Raw genomic sequence first — 20,328 nt, forward strand, 5'->3', positions numbered from 1 at the left:
GAGCAGCCAAACTCTTACTCTGAAATGTGTACCTCATTTTAGTTTCCTAGGGGTGGATTGTGATTTTCTAAACCATGCACAAAAACATGTGGAAGGAGGAGGAGGGGAAGTCTAATATGAAAGCTAAAACATGCTATGGTTGAATTTACTTTTGGTATTTTACTGTTTACCTGTCTAACATGGAAAAGTTTTACTCTGCACCTTTACAGTGAGAGCACATCCGTGGGATGCTGGCCATTGCTCAGGTGGATTTTGCTTGCAGTCAGTACTAGCTCTTTGAGCCCTCAGACTTGTTAAAGGGACACTCAATAAATGTGCCATCTTGGACTAAAGGATGCTGTATGGGTGCAACTCAGTGATGAAGAGGAGTATCTGTGAGCCTTGCTGTTGGCCCATTAAGGTTTGCTGGCAATCAGGACCAATAGGTTCCTTTTCAAAATACATTTGTGCTTAGTTTGGATTTTTTTCCTGATTTAAATGAGTGCTTTTTGTTTTGATTCCATGCCACCATTGCTTCAGAAATCAGCAACTCTGAGAATTTAATAATGGCTTTGGAAGTACTTACTCCAGTTCTTGGGTATGTGGGGCAACAAATGTGCTAGAGCTGTGCATTTCTGGCAGGAAACAGATGGAGTAAAAAGGTTCTGTTCTGTGGCACTGTGCTGTAATACAACTGAAGCCAATACCTGGGGAGTGGAAGTTTTGCAACAAAATAATTAGACAGTGAATCCAATTGGATACACCTAATCCCATACATCAGTCATGGATAAATCCAATAAATACAGGTTTTGCTGTGGTGATGAGCTTAGCAGAAACTTCAGTAATCTGGAAATCTGTAATGCATGATGCTCCTGCATATGTTGGGGAAAGATTTTAATTATTCATGGCCATGATTTCTTGTTGCATCAACTGCAGGAATACATGAAGACTTTTATCTCACAGCTTGAACCAAAAGTTCAGGTAAGGATGAACCATACTTATTACAACAAAGTTTGGGTTTTTTTCCTGCATCTTAAATGTGAACAGCTACTATGCTTTACGTATCTGGGGTGAATTATAAGAGGCATATTAAACCATGTAAAGATTACACTTAATTTTAGGCTGAATGTTCATGTAGTTAATTTTTGTAGTACTTCAGAAATTTTCTTTTTGCCTTGTTTCAAAGGAAATAATTGATTTCTCCCTCAGCTTCCACCCAGGGTGACTCACATTAGAGTAGTAATATTGTATGGTGTAACTTTGAATGATTTCCACACTCATTTCAGTAGTAATTAGTCCAGTTTTGGTATTAGTTCAAAATTTACTAGTCAGTAATCATAAATTATTACATCTTCAAAGCATGATACAAGTATTAATCAGGTGTGGGCAATGTTACACTGTGCTTTGAAGTTAACACTTTCACATGCTACAGAACTAAAAGGTGGTGCCCTATGTAGAGGAAAAAGATGTTATCTTCATGGTAGGGTGAATCATCTAGAGAATAAATAATTGGGAAAATAAACAGACTTGTAAAAGGCATTGTCAGAGATGAAAGCATTTATTTGTAATAGCATGGTGCCTGGGATTGCTGGTTATAGACCAGGACTTGGTTTCTTTAATGTTGTGTTGAAGTTTCGTTCTGTCAGCTCAGAGTGAAAAACCACAGCTGAATTAGAAATCAAACTCAATGTTGTTTTAGTTTCAGGTAGTTTGTTTTCTCAGTTAGGCAGCAGTGTAATCCATGGAAGAGCAGTAAATTTGTCAGGGCAGTGGCAGTGTTAGTAAAATCCAACAGTCTTCACCATCCCAGCCTGCAGGATTCACTCTGTAGAAATGTTAGAAAATATGTATGAAGGAGTTATGTGACCAATAAACATATTTTTCTTTTGTTCTGCTGTAATGTAAACACCTAACTGGTGCCATTTTCACACACAGATAATTAATATTCAAGCAGGTAAAAATCAGAATTTAAATACAGTTGCTTCTTAAGATGTACTTACATATATCTTCCATATTATCTGATGGATTAGCTGTTCTATACCCGTGGTAATTTAATTGTCTGAGATTGTTGGGCAAGTTGTATGCAACTAAACTAATTTCCTTTAAATCATTAATAACTTGTTTTTATTTTCAGTATATTCTAATGTTGGAAACAATCATATTTTCATTTCTATAAAATTTTAGCGTTTTTGAGATGCCTTTGTTTAAAAAAATTAATTCTAAAAATGTAAACAAAACTAAATGTTATGGACAAATAATTAGTTTATCTTGATACATTACATAATTGAAATAAAGGGACAGTTTTTGAGTGAAAAGGTATTTATCCTGTCTGCAGGATGTGAAAATGGTGTTGATTCAATACAGAATAACTGAAACATCACTTCTGTTAGCACCATATCTTTTCCAAAATGTGTAAAAAGATATTAAGTATTATTTCACCTTTTTAAAAAAGTGCTGGTGGATGTTCTGAGGCAAAAATCACCCTTCAGATTTGCTGTCAGGGAGAGGATGGGCTGGCAGGCATCCCTTCCAAATGTGAAGGGTCTCTGGGGCATGAATCACACAGTCCTGTGGGAAGAACTGTAGGAGCAGGCAAGCCTGGAGGGAGGAATTTCACTGATTGCTTTAACTGTGTTTTTGGTCTACTCATGTGCAAAAGGGATTGAGAATTGCCCGTTTCCCTAAAATCTCTAGTATTGACTGTGTTACAATAGCATAATTTCAAGTTTCTCCTTTATGGCTTTATTGATAAAGCTTCTGAATGCTGAGAGTTTTCAAACATACCTGTGTTGGGATGTACTTTTGTAACCCGCCCCAGTGGTCTCTATATTCCAAGCCAGAGGGGCAATTTATTCCTCACACTGAGTTAAATTTTTTATTTGGTATTAAAAATAGTGCATTTTTAAATGTGAAAAAAAGGCATAGGAAATAGTGACATAACTTCTTTCTGTGGATTAGATATTAAGGACACAAAGTAGCAACCCAACCCTTATGTATTTAGCCCTCTGTGTATTTAATTTTTAGAAATTTATCAGTTGAGATCTGAACATAAGGAGAGTTCTTAAGACAGTGGTAAATCTAAAGGGTAAAACCTTGGCTACTAGAAGATGAGTGTTAGGGAAAATAACAGTCTTAGTTAGTTGTGTATATTCTTCCCTTTGCATGTACCCTTGTCTCAAAGGGAAAAATGTACAAAAGGATGTGGAGGAAAAGTCTCTTACTAGGAGCAATTGGCTACCTGTTGGATTTGATCTGCCTTTGAAATCCAAAGAGCAAGCATTGCGCTTTGAATTTAGTTAAATAGAGCTTCAAAAGTGTAATGTCACAAAACCAAAATTCTTTCATAATGAAGTGATCTCTTTATTTTTGGTTCTGATCCTCTGGGATTATTCGAAAATTTCTGCAGTTAGTCTCTGATCAGAATCTTACTTGGAAGAAATAAAAATGGTAAACTGAGCTGTAGCTATCTTTATTAATATGAGATAGAGACATAGGCAAATTATTTGCTTAGTGGGGTATCTATTCTATGCACAGCACACTGTTCTCATTCCCATTGTTAATTTATTTCCTGATTCCTATTCTTTTAATGTAATTAATAGTGGGAAGGAAAACATTTTCTTTGACGTGTGAATAACTTTTGAGTTTCCCTACAGATTGTGATCCTTTGGCATTTTTTCCATGCATCAGTGAAATGTGGTATTATGCGATGGACATCAACTTTCTTATGAAAGAAGGAGGAACCACCCCAGCCGTAAAATAAGGGAAGGACACGTGAAATCAAACCCCTGGCGACTGAAATGAAATCCTTTAAGGGAGACAAGTGACGACCTGCAGTTGTATGGAAGGTAGGACAATCAAGAGGTTGTTGGCCCTCTGGTTTTCCCGTTATTGAGACTCGCACGGCGTTCAGTGGGACGGGAGCGACCGGTGCAGCAGCAGCGGCGCTGCCGTGTCCGTGCAGGAGCTGCAGCAGCAGCGGCGCTGCCGTGTCCGTGCAGGAGCTGCAGCAGCAGCAGCAGCAGCGGGCGCTGCCGTGTCCGTGCAGGAGCTGCAGCAGCAGCAGCGGGCGCTGCCGTGTCCGTGCAGGAGCTGCAGCAGCAGCAGCAGCAGCAGCAGCAGCAGCGGGCGCTGCCGTGTCCCTGCAGCAGTCTGTGCCGGGCAGGCCCTGCCGGCAGGCGGCTGTCGAGCACAGAAAATGGATTTGGGCTGTGTGTGCCCGAAACTGCTGAGGGTCACCTGAGCCGCTCTGTGCCGATAATACGTGAACCAGTTCTAAATTCAAACTCGCTAGGGAGATTAAACAGTAACCTAGGATACCGAGTATGTTCAAATGTTAAGGTAGATTTTGCACAACTGCACATACATTTGTTTCTGATTGTAATTCAAAGTCAGATGGTAGTAAAATGTTGCTTAGCAAGCCTTAAAATGAGTGATGCTGATCCTTTTCTACACATTCATCCATTATTCATTTTTCTACAGCTTGAATAGGTACCATGACAGAGTCTCCATCTTTCATTATTGATATGTATGTCAATCCATACACTCTGCTTGAAAGCTGCTACTGATGCCGAGTGCAGTGACTGTTCACGTTTTTGGTTATTGTCTAAAAGCTAATAATCCTTTTGCCTGTAGAAAATATGTTAATGAATAAAAAATTGAATATCAGAATTCACTATGGCCATACTTAACTCTGCACGTTAGATACAGCTTGATGTTCTTTTAATTTAAAGTAACGTGCAAGGAAGGGGTTGGTAGGAGAATGGAGAAGACATGGGCTGGTGAACTGGAGGTAACAAATTAAGGTAGCAAAGCCATTTATGGTTATGTTTTGATATAATTCTGAAGGGATGTACAGTGGAAGCAGATGGATTTATAGTATTCAAGCAGGCAATGGAAGCATTAGAAAGTTGAAAATCATATTTTAAAGTAATGAATTTGTAATTGTCTAGCCTCTAGGTTGGGATACAGTTTATATTATCAAAAGGAAATGCTGAATTATCATGTGATAAGTCTTGTTTCACTGGGAAAAAAGTAAATTCCTATGAAATAAGGCTGTTTGTATACTTACAACATTGCTAGTTGATGCTGATTGACAACACATTTTCTGTGCTACATATGGCACAGAAAGATGTGCTATTGGCTATAGTGCAGGCAAAAAAAGTGAGCACAGGATATTTTGTAAAAGCAGATGGAAGTTCTCATTTTTCCTCCTATTTATAGCTGGTGTTTGTAGTGTCCTTTCAGTTCTGTTATCCAATCACTCTTGATGTATTTCTGTTTGCTGAGATGAGAGGGGAAAAAAAGAAATAAGCCTTCCTTTTGCTATGTAAAATTCATTTCAGTACAGGAACTGGGCAGGAAGAGATGGAGGGGTACAGTTCTTTCCACAAAAATTCAGAGATAGGACAAAAATTCAAGTAAGGTCATTTCAAGCATAGGCTGAGTTTGCACTAATAAATGAAGTTTTCCTTCTGCCTTGAGGCAGGAGTGGTGTGGTCTAACTCATATAGTTTCCTGGTAATTTTCTGTTTTAAATAAAAAATAAATCAGTAGTCAGAGTAAAACCATGAGTTGATTTTGCCTAATAGCTGAGATAGGGACTGAGTGGCAGTCAGTGTGTAGGCAGATGCAGAGCTCCCAATGCTTTGCACACTGCTGGTTATGGTTAACCAGCCTCTGGGAGTCTCAGGAAGTCTGTGGGGAGCTCGGCACAAGCTGAAGTGGCAGGACACCTATTCTTTTGTCTCAAACTATTTCCTGAGCTGTGAAGTAATGATTACCCGCTCACCACATGGAAGTGTTATGAATATCAATATCTTTTAAAATTAGACCACTTAGAGTGCTGGTGATGGGGGAAATACATGTGTAAAGGAAGGAGGGAGCTAAATTCTTTTGGTTTTGAAGCCAAAAGAGAGAAAATGGTTTTTGCAGCCCTATTTTTTTTTTTTTTTAGAGTAAAATTCCGATTTTAATAAGACAAAGAGACTGCTGGCTAGCAGAGAAAAGGATTAATGGCACCTCATACTGAGACAGAGATATTTGGAAGTAATTTGTTTGGTCCTGCTGAGTTTTGTGGCAGTGGAAAGCTAAGCTTCTTCTGTCTTTAGAAAGTGTGCCCACAGGGAGTGCCAGACAGCTTTTCTGCCACTCCAAATTAATGATTCAGATTGTTTTTCTGCCAAGATAATATCCTTAGGTACACTTGGAAACTCGAGTAGATTCTGTTGAAAAGTGAACAGAATTAACAAAATATACAACTGCTATAATAATTAGAATTAAGTGGATTCAGTCCAAAAGCAGAATTGGGCAGCTTTCTTTTAAAGCCTGCATTAATGAGTCAATAATGGGAGGAACAGCTAAATATAAACATAAATTTTCTAAGCTAAAAATAATCATCCTCCAGAAGAAGCTAGTGGTTTACAAGGATACTATGAAGAATGCAATCTATCATGAAGCCTTTGCTGCATTATTTGAATATGTCTTTAATATGTTCTTGAGTCCCTTTAGTTGCATCCCCTCCTCCAATTCATGATTTTAAGGATGTGACTAGAAGAATAGAAATCTTTATGGTAATATTTGTGTAATTATTTCTAGGCTTAGGGTCAGCTGCATTCCCGGATAATGGAAACAATATCAAAATTCTAAGTGATTAATGTTAACATTTCCAGCAATATCCCACAGAGATGTGGTAGACTCTTCCCCTTGTTTTACAGCTTGGTCATTTCACATCCTCAGCTGCTAAACTGGAGGAGAGCATGGCTCAGGATTTCTATGGGAATCTCCTAGAGCAAGAGTGTGCTTGAGCAGGAAAAGGGGGTAACAGTGACTGATGTCAGATTTCTCACTAAGCTGAAGTGGTAAGTATTATGGTGCTAAGACTTCTGCTTTATTTTTAATGAATTAAAATTTGTTTCAGTCACATAGTCTTAATATGTTGTTCATGAATTCCAAATATTGCAATAATTTGTCTAAAAGCTTTTTGTCTCAACTTCAAATCCATTACCTGTGTAGTTTATTGTGATCTCTGATCTTTACTGATTGACTTTTAGTTAAATAAAGGTGAAATGCACATCTCTAAGTATGTACCTGATACATAGATGGCTTTTGTTTTCAATCTTGAAAAGAGTTGTACCCATATTCAAATTTAAACACTAATAAAACCACTGAAATATGTTGGGAAGAAATAGGCTTTGCACTTGACTTTTTGAAATCTTCTTCATTCTTTGAGGCAGATTTTGTGCTAATTCTCTAGAAAATGAGAATCACAATGCCTGCAGAAACACTGGGTTGGGTCCCAGAATCAGTGTGTTACTGTGTACAGTTTCTAATCAGCCTGACTTCCCAAGTCTGTTAACTTCCAAAGATGAATAATGAGCCAGACTGCAGCAGTCCTCTGGTGCAACGATGGTGTCCTATTCTAGTGCTAGCTTGTTCAAAGGCTGCTCAGTAATGTCTTTGGAGTGCTCCTCTTTGTCGTGTACATGTGCTCTTAAAAGGCAGGTGTAGCCCAGAGCTGCTGTGCTAACACCTGTCCTCTTTTACACAACATTTCAGAGCAGCCTCTCAATCAGTTCTGGAGGCTGAGAAGTTACTGAGAATCTCTGGAACATCCTCCAGCCCCCGATGCTTGCTTTAACTTAGGGTTTGTAAAGGTGTTTTTTGGAAGAGCTGCCTGGAAAGAAGGAATCCTGTTTGTCCTGAGAAAACCTCTCATTGCTAGAATTAGGCTTTTTAAGCTTTATTGAGTAGCTAAATATTGTATTAATGTACCCATGATACAGGCTGCAGTTTCCTTCTCCTAAAATGTCTACAAATCACCAGAAAACATTTGATTTTGTTACGTTGCTCTAAATAGAAAACAAATTGTGACATATTGAGAATGTTGGCATTGCACATTTTGCAGAAATAGGAGTAATCATTAATTCTTAAATTAGAGCTAAGTAAAAGAGAGTTCATGTATCAATCAACCAACCACAAATATAAATATATCTATATACATTTATATAATGCATTGAAACTCTCTTGATGTATATTTAATGCAAGGAAAGACCAGTATTTAAATTTAAGTGCCTATTAAGTGCCTGATTTCCAAAAGCTTCTGACTCCATAGATTTAGAACTTAGGATCAATTTTCCAGTAGATTAATTTTCAATACTTTATTGGGGCTTCTAAAGTTGGAAATTGTATCTCTAAAGTTGTATTTCTAGGGTTCATTTTCAGATGTCTAAACTGAAACAATTGCAAATCTGAACTCTCCTAAAATCATCAGGAAGTGAAAAATCCCAGCAGCAAATTTCAAATTCACATCAGGACTCTAGAGTCTATTAAAGGTTCAGTGCACATTTGTTTCTCAAAGTGACTCTTTTTTTAAAAAATAAAGTGCTATACCAGGCATCCAAGACCACAGCCTCCCAAATTGTTGCATGCATTTATAACCCTTGGTTGGGACACAGTGCAGTATGGATTATTGTGTGATTAAAAACTATCAAAATGCCTCTTCATAAAATTATTATATGTGCAGCAAGTTATAGGTATTAATTTACAAGAGATACATTGAAAGCATATAAAATGAAAAAATGATTTTAATTTTTGTATTTTGAACAAGTGTTATTTCATGATATCATCTGATTATATATTTTTAAGAATTTTCTAAAGATATGTGACAAGCTGGTAGCTGAGCAAAAGGCTGATTGAGCTTTCCAGCATTTAATGGACACTGTTTTTTCCCAATCCTGAAAGCCAAAGTAAGTTGGGTGAATTCAAACATATAAGTAAACTATGAAAATTATTAATAAATATTTCTGCTTCATTACCTGAATCCTCAATGTCTGTTCTGCTTGCTGAGTATTTTCAGTAATTAATACAATCTACCAACTGAGTTAATATGCCAGACTTCAACTGAACTGTGCCCACATGTGAAATTTCATCTTCAGAATCTAAAATGTGGAGAGTTGATGACCATTACCTTGCTAAAAACATACACAAAGGTCACCACAGCATGTAGCACATTTACTCATTTTGTGGATCTCCATGGACCCTAAAGGTTTTCTGGTGTGAGTACCTTTAACATTTTGCTTCAGAAGTTACATTCACCTGTGAGCTGCACTGCTTATTTTGATATTCTAATGTTAATATTATTGTAGTACAGTAATTTCATATCAATCTGAAAAAAATTGCATGTTCCTTTCATATGGAAAATAGCACTAAACCTAAATTGTGATGCAAAGGAACGTTACCTGAAAAGTGACTTGGGATTCAGAAGATGATTAGATTTAAGTAATTTTTGTTTCACGATATAGAGACTTAACAGTATTTATTATTTTATATTGAATTTTTATTCCACTTCTTAAAAATTATTTCTAAGCAAAAAGTGAGGGGAAAATTTAAAAATTCATGCCCTCAGAGGGGAATTTAATTCAGATGGCTTTCAAAACATTTACTTTCTATTAGCAGCTTTGTAACACTTTGGTGGAAAAATAATCTTTGACAAGGATTTAACACCTGTCCTTTTCTAGTTGCTGAGGAAACTCCCTGTTACCGATATGGTTCATCCATAAATGAGATTTTTTTTTTTTTCCTCAGCTGCCTACTTCACCTTTCCTAGCACCTCAGTTGTAATTTCCGTGCAGAGCTGTTGCCATAAGCACCCCCACAATCGTTGTTTCCGTGCCCGTGTGGGCGCGGTGCCCGCTGAGGAGGGGGCGAGCCGGGACCCCGCCGCTCCCGGCCGTGACTCAGCGCTCTGGGGAGGCCTCGCAGGCGCCCGGGACACGGAGCCCCGGGGCCTCGTTAATGAGTAACAACGCGGGGCCGCTCCGGCAGCGACACCTTCGCCCGGCGGCCGCTCGGGGCCCCGGGGCAGCGCCGGCCGCTCCCGTCCCGGCCCCGCCGCTCCAGCCGGACCCGCCCCTCTCCCAGTCTCCTCCGCGGCTCCCCCTCCCGAGCCAGGCGGAGCTGGAGCTGGAAGCGACGTCGTTCCTCGCCGCCGCCGCCTCTCCCCAGTGACCGAGGGCACCGGCGCTGCCTGGGGGGGCTCCGTTCTCCGGCCGCCGCCCGACGCCTCATCCCCGCCTCTGCCGGAGCCGGCGCTGCCCGCGGAGCAGCCATGAGCTGGGGCACGGAGCTGTGGGTGAGTCCCGGCTCGCCTCTCATTGTGTCTGAGATTCACCGCCTTCCCTTGTCTGCTCGGGCAGCTGCCCCGGGGAGGCGCGGAGCGGCCGGAGCCGAGGCGCTGCGCTTTGTTCGGCGGGCAGGGGCTGCGGCGGGCGGGGCGGGCCGGGGGTCCGGCGCTGGCGGAGGGAGGGCGGCGGCGCCGGGCCGGGGGCCGCGGCGGGGCGGGAGCGCCGTGTCCGGGGCGCGGTGCGCGCGCGCCGCCTGCGCGGCCATGGCGCTCCCCGGGGCGGCCCCTCGCCCTCCGCCCGCCCGGCGCGGTCACGGCGGGACGGGCGCTTTGTGTGCGGCCGGAGCAGCGCCCCGCTCGGGGCCCGGCGGCGGGGCTCTCGCCGTGCTCCCCGGGGCGGGGTCCCGGCGCGGCTCGGGCAGCGGCCCGCACCGGGCAGCCTCGGGGCGGCGGCAGAGCTGCTGCTCCCCCGAAAACCGCCGGGCTGCTCAGACGAGCAAAGCGTTCTCAGCTGCCGGCCCTAACTAGAAGCAGCTACTACACAGCTTTGTCTCTGGAAGTACCGCAGAATATTGGCTAGCGCTGCATTGTGTTTGTTTTAAATACGAAGGATTGGCAGCAACGAGACAAGCAGTTTTTTCGCGTTAGGGCTTTTCTTAACGCTGCCCTCTTCCCTCCGAAGGCTCTGGCTGTGCCGAGGACGGCGGAGAAGGAAGGGGCTTGTCCCGGGGGAGTGCCGGAGCGAGGCACAGCGGTGTCTGCTCGCAGTGCTGGGCTGCTCTATCTCCTCTGTCAGGTTTCCTGCTCTGGCTGGAGCTTACGCTCATCGTGGGAATGCTTAGGCTTAAAAAAGAATAGTACCAAGGAGGGTTTAATGTCCTCGCTTTAAATGCCGCCTGCCCTTCATTTATTTGCTTTTAAAGACTGAAGCAGAGACTTTAGTGCTAAGAAAAAACAGAAATTACAGAAAGCTAAACGTTGCAGCTTGAAGTCTAGTCCAGGAACTCTTAATCTGGACTTATCACTATAGGTGGTTTGGTTTTTGGGGGGGATTTTTATTTATTTTTTTTTAATGAAATAGTTTTATCAGTATTTTGTAGCACAGGGCTATTAGTGTCTGGAGGAGCAAAGATCTGCTCCACACCGAGACAAGTGGCTGGCCGGGGAGCCGGGGCAGCCGTGCCGGAGTGCCTGGGTGGGGCGCGGGGCTGGGAGTGCCCGCGGAGCTCCTGAGCCACCTGAATTAACTTGTGTGTGATTATGCAAAATGAGGATGCGATAGCATCACGTGTACTACGTGGAGAAGCCGGATTTAAAGGTATTCAGGGGTTACTTTAGTGTTTTGCATAGTGCTTTGTGCTTTGCTAGGATTTGTAGGCACGATGAGAATTCAAACGAAATACACTTTTTAAGTACTGAGAGCACTGCTGTAGCAGGCCTGAAGTCTAAAATGTTGTGACATTGGCAGTAAGGAGTAAGTAAAAGCTGTGATTTATATTAGTCACACAAGAGTGTGTGTGTGTAGCTCATGCCTGTACTTCAGGTGAGAGGTGAGCATCACTTGAGGAGAGTGTGGTGAGCACTGACTGTAAGCACTCAGATATGTATTGCTTTAGAAAACAATACTTTGAATCAACTCTTTAAAAAAGACTTTTAGCTTATTCTTATCTGCTCATTTTTATAGCCTCTTAATTGTTTTTTTTTGTTCAGCTTGTAAATGACAGCTGAAGATTTTATATTCTGTTTTGTGTTCAGTTTTGTATGAAAGTGCTTGTCTTTGCCCTGCGTTTAAGAAACATTCAAAAAGATGGATTTTGACCTCAGATTTCCTATTAATGACAGGCATTTAACTCACGGTATTGTGGAACTAGCTGAAGTTTTTTTTGACATACTATATTTCTTTTCTCCTAAAATGCATTAGTTGGAGAAGAAATAATGCCAGAATTTTAATCTAAAAGTTTTACTTTTGCAGTAAATTTTAGCGAAATTTAATGTATTTTTTGCTTGATATCTGGAGATGACCTGCAACTCTATGCTGAGGTAACTTCATGCATGAAATGGTCTGTTTGTGACTATATAACTAGACTTTGACAATGCAAATTTTTACATTACAGGGTACCTGTTAAATTTTTTTTAATTGAATCTAATAATACTTTTAAAAATCTACTATATTTTGTAGACCAAACTGGTTTTTTGGTTGGAAGAATATTCAGTGCTTCACTTACTGTAAAAAGTATTAAACTTTAATTGTTTTAACAACTTGTGCTGGGCAAGTAAAGATTGCTTTTTGAAGATCTGGCACAAAATCAAATTCATTAAGAATTATCTTAAATCTAGGTTAAAAACACAAGGAAAAACAGTATATTGTGGGTCTTCAAAGACACGGCTTTGAACAAGATAAAAAACTCTTAGACATGTTTGTGTTCTAGTGTAGCAATTCCTTCATCATTCCCTGTTGTTAGCATCAGTGGAGCTGCTCTGTGTTTGCTGCTGGCAGCAGGGACGTGACATGTTCAGTCCCCATCTGCAGAACAAAACTCTTCTGCTCAGCTTTTCTGGACACCTCATTGGGCCTAAAGCTCTCTTTTATTAGTGCTTTCACCTCATAAAGTGAAATTTTTCAGGGTTAGGACTGGTATCTAAGCATAGTCAAAACATTTGCACTTATGTATGTATTCTTTGCTAATTCTTTGAAGCAAATTTGATGCTTCTGTATCAGGCTTTTTTAGCATCTCCTTAACTCTGCCTTCTTAAGTTGTATCTCTTCATGCTGTTTTTTGATATTTTATGCTAATTCGCAGTTCTGAGGGTTTTTTTTAGCTGCTCTGGAGTTTCATATTATATGCTGTTTTGAATAAAGTAAAAAACAGAATAGATGAATATAGAGACAAATAAGGAGCCAGAAGAAAAATGATAGGATAAGGAAAGTAAGCCATGCCTGATATTTATGTGGTAATTATTAAATACAGCAATTCTGTTACTGAAATTATACATATACTAATTAAATGGTTATATCAGGGACAGGGCAAAGGAAAGATTTTCTTTGATTGGCCAGTATTTTCCAATTCTTTAAATTTGGTAGCTGTTTGTTTTTCAAGCAGGTTTTCTTTTTAATAAGTACACCACCATTCTCTGAAGTGTTGTGTGCATTGTACAAAATGTGTATGTCTTGATTAGACTAAAGCACTTGATGCTTTTCAGCGTGTCTCAGCCAAAAAGCATGCTCCTTGTTGTGTCTCTTTTGATAGCATTGTATGAAATAATGTAAATTAATAATAACAAAATAAATGTCAAACCGTATAAGCCATCCTGTGATTAGAACTGTTTCATTCCACAACATTTTCTGTGCTGTGGGAAATATGCTCCCCTTTTCTGCTTTCTTATTTCTATAAAAGTTTCATTATGCTTTTTTTTAAGTAATATTCGACAGTATTTTTTTTTTCATCAGTGTGTGTATCTTTGTGGTCACTCTGCAGCATATTCCATATGGTATGACCATACAGAACCTAAGATACTTTGGTGAACTGCTTTGCATAATACTCTCTTAAGGGTTAGAACTGAATAGTGAGAACTGGCAAGTCTTGTCTAATTCAGTTGAAATATATTTTCTGAGAATTTGGCTGTTGGGTGCCAAATTTTCATATCTCTAGTATTTCTTTGTAGGTAACATTTGTAGAGCAGTAATTATCCAAAGAAAGGCAGCACATAATCATGAAATAGCATTGCTGCACTTCATTAGTAATAGAAAATTGCTGCTGTTTATTTAAATACGGATGCTTTACAGAATTAACTTTTTGGAGTTTGTCATGCTCTTTTCAAATACTGCACACTTATGTTCACCTCATGAGCAGTAGGAGGGTTTATACATTGAAGTTGTGATAAGACTTGCATTTTTGCTTTATAAAGTACCCTGACTTCTGTCGCACTCCGCTGCAATATCCAAAGTAAGACTAGATAGATGAGACTAAAATTGGAGTGGAGTATGGTAATTTTAAATATTTGGAAATAAAAATGATAGATTATGATATGTTTAGGAATCTTTTCAGCATGAGCATCTGTTCAGTGTGTATGTTTCTGTACATCTGGAGTTCCTTTTGTGGTGGGCGTAAAGTGTACAAATAGCATGAACATAGAATATTTAAAAAATATGTCTGGTTATTGTCATCTTGGGTTATTGTGCTGTTAAATCTAATGTGTAGTACATTTGCTTTGAGGCTTACTATGCTTTGGAGACTGGAGTGTAGCTGATAACGAAGTCCTTGGTGTAATGAGAAGAGACAGTGTGATTGGCACTCTCAAGTGGCTTCTTTGGAAATTAATTAAAGACTTTGTGCTGTCTCTTTAAAAAAAAAACCAACCAGGAAGGATGTTTTTTGACTTTGGATGCACGTTCTGTTGTTCCAACCCCTGTGAACTCCTTAATAGCAGTTGGCAGAAAAAGAGTTTGAATACCGTGTCAGAACATTTTCAGTCTGTAGAACCAGTCTAGCCATCTGTTTCTCACCTCTTGATAAATATTTAAAACAGAAATTTTGCTGAGGGCTTTTTGTGCTGAGATTTCTTGATTAAAAAGAAATGGCTATAGAAGATTTAATGATACTATTGTTGTGAGCTCCTTGGGGCCAGAAGCACACCATCTTCTATAATTAAGAAACCACTGGCACTGTAGAGTAGTATTTTAGAAATTAGTTATGTTGGACCAAAGAAAGATCAAAGTATATTTGGTGATGTGCTCTTTTTAATCTTTCCTTAAACAAAATTCATTCTGTGCCTAAACCCAAGTTCTATTTTAAAAAATATTAAATAACTTTGTTGCATCAGTAATTTTTCAAAAGCTGTTAAAAATATTCTTATGTTTTCAGTCCCACTTTCAGACTTTGTTTCCTTCTTGCTTTAAAATCTTAGTCTTATTTTGTAGAAGATAAATCATGTGGTGATGTTGTCCAGTCTTAAAAGTTGTCAAGTGGAATTACATATGGAAATCATCCACAGAATGTGAATAGGAAAGAGCTTCATAAAGTAGCTAACTATTATATAGCATACTTCTGTTGTAGTAATTTATTGTATTTTTGTTCACTAGATTAGAAATTTTATTTTTTAGCTAAATAAAAGTTTTTTTCTAAGAAAAAAAAGCTTTTTCTCTCGAAACTAAGAAACCTTTCTTGACTGTTAATGTGAATGTGGTTATATAGTTACTAGCATTGTTAATACAGATAAAAAACCACTGTATATAATTCTAAATATCAAGCTATATCCCATATGGAAGTTCTTACGTGGTTTTGAATCTTAATATTTTGTAAACTTAATTTCCAGTGTGCTGACATATAGTCTGTTAAAGACAATACTCCATTTAAAAGGGGGATGTTTGAGAGATGGAACATGGATTTTTTTTTTTTTACGTCCCCCGATTTCTCTGTCAACCCAAAGATTGCAAACAGTACTCTGTAGAAGTTCTGTCTTCAATCAGTACTCTTGCTGTTGTGATCTGCAGATGTGTGCAAGGAATGTGTCTTGTGGCTGAAGTTTAAGACTGCAGTGCCTTCCAGATGATGGGATGGTTACACATCCCTGTTTTGGGTGACAGGCTCCATAAGATGCCTCATGGCTGTGGGGCATCAAATCATCTTTCACGAGCAGTCATGTGTGGCTTACCTCGTCCTTGTGAAGACCTCTGAGATTTCCAGCTAGGAAGTTATGTGAGGATCAAATATTTGGTTATTCAGAGTGTAGTTACTTTAGGCTTTGGTGTGAAAACAATTGTACTGAGTTGTAGTTGGAAATGTTTGTCCGCATTTTTCCAGCAATTGTCTGGTTCATAAACATCTGACCTTTTTTCTGGTTTTTCCAGGAAGGGGTGTGTCATTGTCATGAGACTTTATCAGTTTGGGTTTGATGTTGAACATGATTTAATTTAAGAATGCATGCACGTGTCTTTGACTGTCCATTTAGAAAGTGGTTTTTTGAAAACTTTTATCATCTGATACCTATTAAAAAGGCATCTGTTTTTATTTATGGCCCCACTTGTTTACGTACTTGGAAGTGCATATGCTTTTCAATGAAGTTTATACAAACATACGTGGGACTTTACTAACCTGGAAATTCTGAACACTGGAAAAGTGTTACTGTCTTGTAAAAAATGTGTGTAGTATCCTTGCTTGTAGTATGAAATCTGAGAGTTACCTATATCAAGATTCTAAATGCTGCAGCTATCATTTGATTTCCTGAGTGAGAATAGTAAAAAGGTTGTTGAAGATTGCAGGATGTTTTATCTCAACCAAGCTGAGGATTTCTTTAAAGTGTATATCTGTCAAAATAATGATCCTCTGGAATGGCAAATCCCTCAGAATCTGAGATGGAGGAGAGCATGGGAAGAGAAAAGTCTGTTGCCTGTGCTCATGAGCTGAGGGTTGCCCAGGTAGGTGTGATTTGTGCTTTAGCTGTTTGCAGGTAAATACTGGAAGACAGAAGGTTTGTTGTTATTGCTTGTGTAGAGTAGTCACTGATGCTGTAAACCTACTGAAATAAGTCTAATATCTAAAAGTTAATTAGAGTTGTATTTAAATTAGTTCTTATACTGGATTGATCTGGGTGAGACCCTCATTTGTTAATATATTGTCTTTAAATACTTCAGTCCTTACATTTGCAGAGCACTTTTTAGTGTTCTTGGTAAAGCCAGTAATTGAGTAACAGAGGATGTTGTATTTTTTTGTGGAGGGGAAGTTATTTAACATAAGGCAGATTAAATTTTCATTGTCCATGCAACACATGTGCATACTTTTTAAAGAACTTGAATTCTTTTTTAGAGACAAGAATTCCCTGAAGTCCAGATATGTTCAGCTTTTTCCTTGTAATGGTGAACAAACTGTTCAGTGAAAGCTGAAATTCCAGTCAGATTGTTTCATTTTGCCCCTAGTGAGTTTACGTACCCCAGTCCCAGTGCTCTCTTGGCAGAAAGTTTAGAGGCTTGTCTTCAGATGTATGTCAGTGCTTCAGCTGGATGGGAAAAGAAGGAAAAAAAAAGTATTATACTAATAAAAGCCTTCTGGTTTTCATTAAAATGCAGACCCTCTGCACTGACTTTGTTTATGGAATTATCTGCAATAAATTTCTGTGTTGCTGGGGTTTTTTTCAGCTGCAAGTTCTAGTGTAAGAGGAGAGTGGTAGGAGTATTACATTTCCTGCTAGGTGACTAGAACAGGAAAAGGCTTAATTTTAGGTGTACTGAATTTTCTGAAAATTTCTACTGTATGGAAATTTGAAATAGTTACATGTAAGATTCATGAATACCTTTCCCCTTTGATTTTTTTTTTTTTTTAAGTCAGAGCTCTGCTTCTGCTTTGTCATTTACAATGAACAGGACATTAGACTGATGAAACTGCTTTCTGGCTTCGTGCTTTGTACATTTGCCTGTAGTTTTATTACTGTTTACATCTTTTGAAGAAGTGCAGTTTTACTGTGAGCTAAAAAGCTAATATTGCAGGACCTGAATTTTGCTTGGGCTTTAATGTGGAACTCTTGTATCATCTTGTGCAAAAAAACCCTTACTTTTTGTCTCTGTTAGTTGGATTGTAAAATTGGAATATGCTTTGTTTAAATCAAATTAATATCGTAGCAATATTTGTAGAATACAACATTCTTTGATGTGTAAGGGTGTGGTAATATGGTGTTTTAAAATGTTGAAAGTTACCCTTGCACTTTTATGCTGGTTTTGGAGGGGATAGAGTTAATTTACTACTTAGCAGCTGGTCCAGTTGCTGTGATTTGGATACTCACAAATGTTTGTTCCAGAGGCAAGTACCATGCCAATCACTTCTCCTTGGCTGGTACCCAAGAAATAGTACAACATGCTTTTTTGTAGTTCTCTATTAAGTAAAAGATACTTTTTCGTCATTGTGCAATGAAATGACATTCACTGATTTGAGTTTGGAGTTACTTAGGTACTAAAGAACTTCCGAAGTATGACAGCAATTGCCCTGGAGAGTTGGGAGGCAGCCTTAACTTTTGGCATACTTGAGGTAACCAGATGTGAGTGCAGGTGATGAAGATGGGTGTGCCTTTTGGATCTCCATCTGCATTGTAAATCCTTTTTAAAGAGAGCATTTGATTGCTGGATTCTTTCTCATGATGGATGCCCAATCTGAGTGGGTGTGAAAGTTTCACATTTTTATTCTGGTTGGTAGAGTAATTGCAGGGCATTTCCTTTGAATATGGGTATGCTTCTTGTACACTTTGTCGCTACTTCAGATGGATTATTTCTCTCAGAGGAGGTCAATAATGTTTTACTTTTCTAATAATACCTTCAAATAAGCATTTGGTCTAGGTGGCATGGGGTTTTCTTGTGACAGTGAATGGGAAAATAATTGATGTGTATGAACCCCAGATAACACCTGTGCTGCAACGCAGTTGGCATCTCTACAGCAGAGGAATACTCTGGAAGAGGAAATTGTAATATTTATAATATTCAACACTTTTAAATTCTTACAATAAATGGATAAAGTGTTCCTCTTTCAGCTATCTGTTATGGCATCTAATTGTCCTGCAACTTTTTCCTGTATTTATGTGATGTCAGTTACAATTAGAGGACTGTTTAGGGTATTTGACATCTGTAATCAATTGTGGGAGTGCATTTTATGTTTGTATTTATGTCGGACCTAGTGTCATTAGTCACATAGTGTCCTTGTGTTGTGCTGTGTTCTACACAAACTCAGTATAAAGAGCATCCCCAATCCAGTTAACTTTGAGTTCCAGCAGGGGCTGGGTCATGCAGTGGTGGTGCCAAATGAGAGTTGTGCAGACCCCACTGTTCAGCCCAGTGATCTACACTGCAGCCTCTCAGGTGTTTCTCTTGGTAAGCCTTGCAAGCAGAGGGTGGCAGTGGGGCAGACCTTTGATGTTTGCAGGGAATGGGCACCCAAACAACCCAAGAGAATGCAGGAAACACTTGTTGAAAAGTACAAGAGAGTGTTGGTGTCTCAAGTGAAGCCAGCAGTAATGCTTTGGTATGATGAAGTAATGAGCTGCAATCAGCCAGCAGTGCCCTTGAAGGGAGGTTAAGAAGCTCCTGTTCGGTGTGATAGAGAAGGAAGAGATAGTGCTGGGTGAAAAACATGTGGGTGAAAGGGTAGTCTCTCAATACCAGAGAACAGGATGTGGTGTGGTTGAGAAATGAGATGGATAGAGAATGCCTCAAGATTGCAGATATGGGAATGGTTAGAAAGAGAACTGATTTAAAAAAAAACGACAGAGAAATTGTTAACAAGTTTTAGGATAGACATTATTTGATGTCTTTGAATCTCAAATCTATCAGGTGAAAGAAAGGTTAAGTTTGAGACTTTAGTGTAAAAGGCATAAACCAGTAAAGTGCAGTAGCTGCAAAGATATCATGCACATTATATGCTTTTAAATGAAATATTTTATCTTAGTTTTTCCCTGAAAACAAGTTCAAATTTGTGATTAGTAAATGGAAAACTATTTGAAGATCCACCAAGGACGATTGATAAAACAATTTTGTTCTGTTGAGTCAAATATGGATTCCCTCATGCTCCTAATATCTACTTCATTTAGACTGTAATAGTGCAGGTATCATCTTCATATTTAATTTTGCCAATACTTGTTCATTTTATGAGCAAAGATCTCACAGGATCAGTGAAACTCATTAATGTGCCTGAGACTAAGTACTGTATTGCTGGGAAATTTTCAAAGCCGTTTTTTGTTTTTGAGAAAGGGGATGTTTGCAAACTAGCTCTACCTGTAGCTTGTAGTTGATGCAGAACATTATTTAAATCAGCAACAATTACTGGTGTTATTTTCTTTAATTAATGGATCTTTTTTCAGCCTCATGAGTTTTGACTACTACAAACTGTGAGTTAGAAGAATGAGGATATGTACTTGGATTTATGAATGGTGAAAATTTTATTTTCAGAATATTTATAATTGAATTAAAAGCTTTATCTCAGTAACTGTGGTTTTTATTAGCTGCGAAATTGGCTAAACTACAGATGATGGCATTTGAGATCTGGGCAATATAGTCAAGGTGTCACAGATTTGTTTGGAGGAGGGCAAGAAAAGGATGAACTTGTCTTGAAAAGTTCTCCAGCATGTTGTAATAAAATGGTAAAAAACAGACTGGACTATCTGGTTAGATCTCCTGTCTAAGAAGATGGCGTGTTTAAAGAGGAAAAATTAATTTCTTGAAAATAAATAGTAACTTATCAGGAAAATCCAAATGT

The 20,328-nt window shown here is 39.0% G+C and overlaps 1 protein-coding gene across 5 annotated transcripts in view; it reads left to right on the forward strand.

Annotated features, from left to right (window-relative positions):
* The first annotated feature begins 9,913 nt into the window (after positions 1-9,913).
* Positions 9,914-20,328, forward strand: part of FNBP1L (formin binding protein 1 like) — a 55,763-nt gene continuing 45,348 nt past the window's right edge. For all 5 annotated transcript variants that reach the window (XM_014884403.2, XM_088169983.1, XM_014884412.2 and 2 more), the window contains exon 1: positions 9,914-10,108. In XM_014884403.2, coding sequence (XP_014739889.1) covers positions 10,085-10,108 — 24 coding nt within the window. In that variant the 5' untranslated portion in view covers positions 9,914-10,084. The remainder of the gene's footprint in view (positions 10,109-20,328) is intronic.

The sequence above is a fragment of the Sturnus vulgaris genome, chromosome 9 (assembly GCF_052056855.1).
Source record: "Sturnus vulgaris isolate bStuVul1 chromosome 9, bStuVul1.hap1, whole genome shotgun sequence".
Taxonomy (NCBI): Eukaryota; Metazoa; Chordata; class Aves; order Passeriformes; family Sturnidae; genus Sturnus; species Sturnus vulgaris.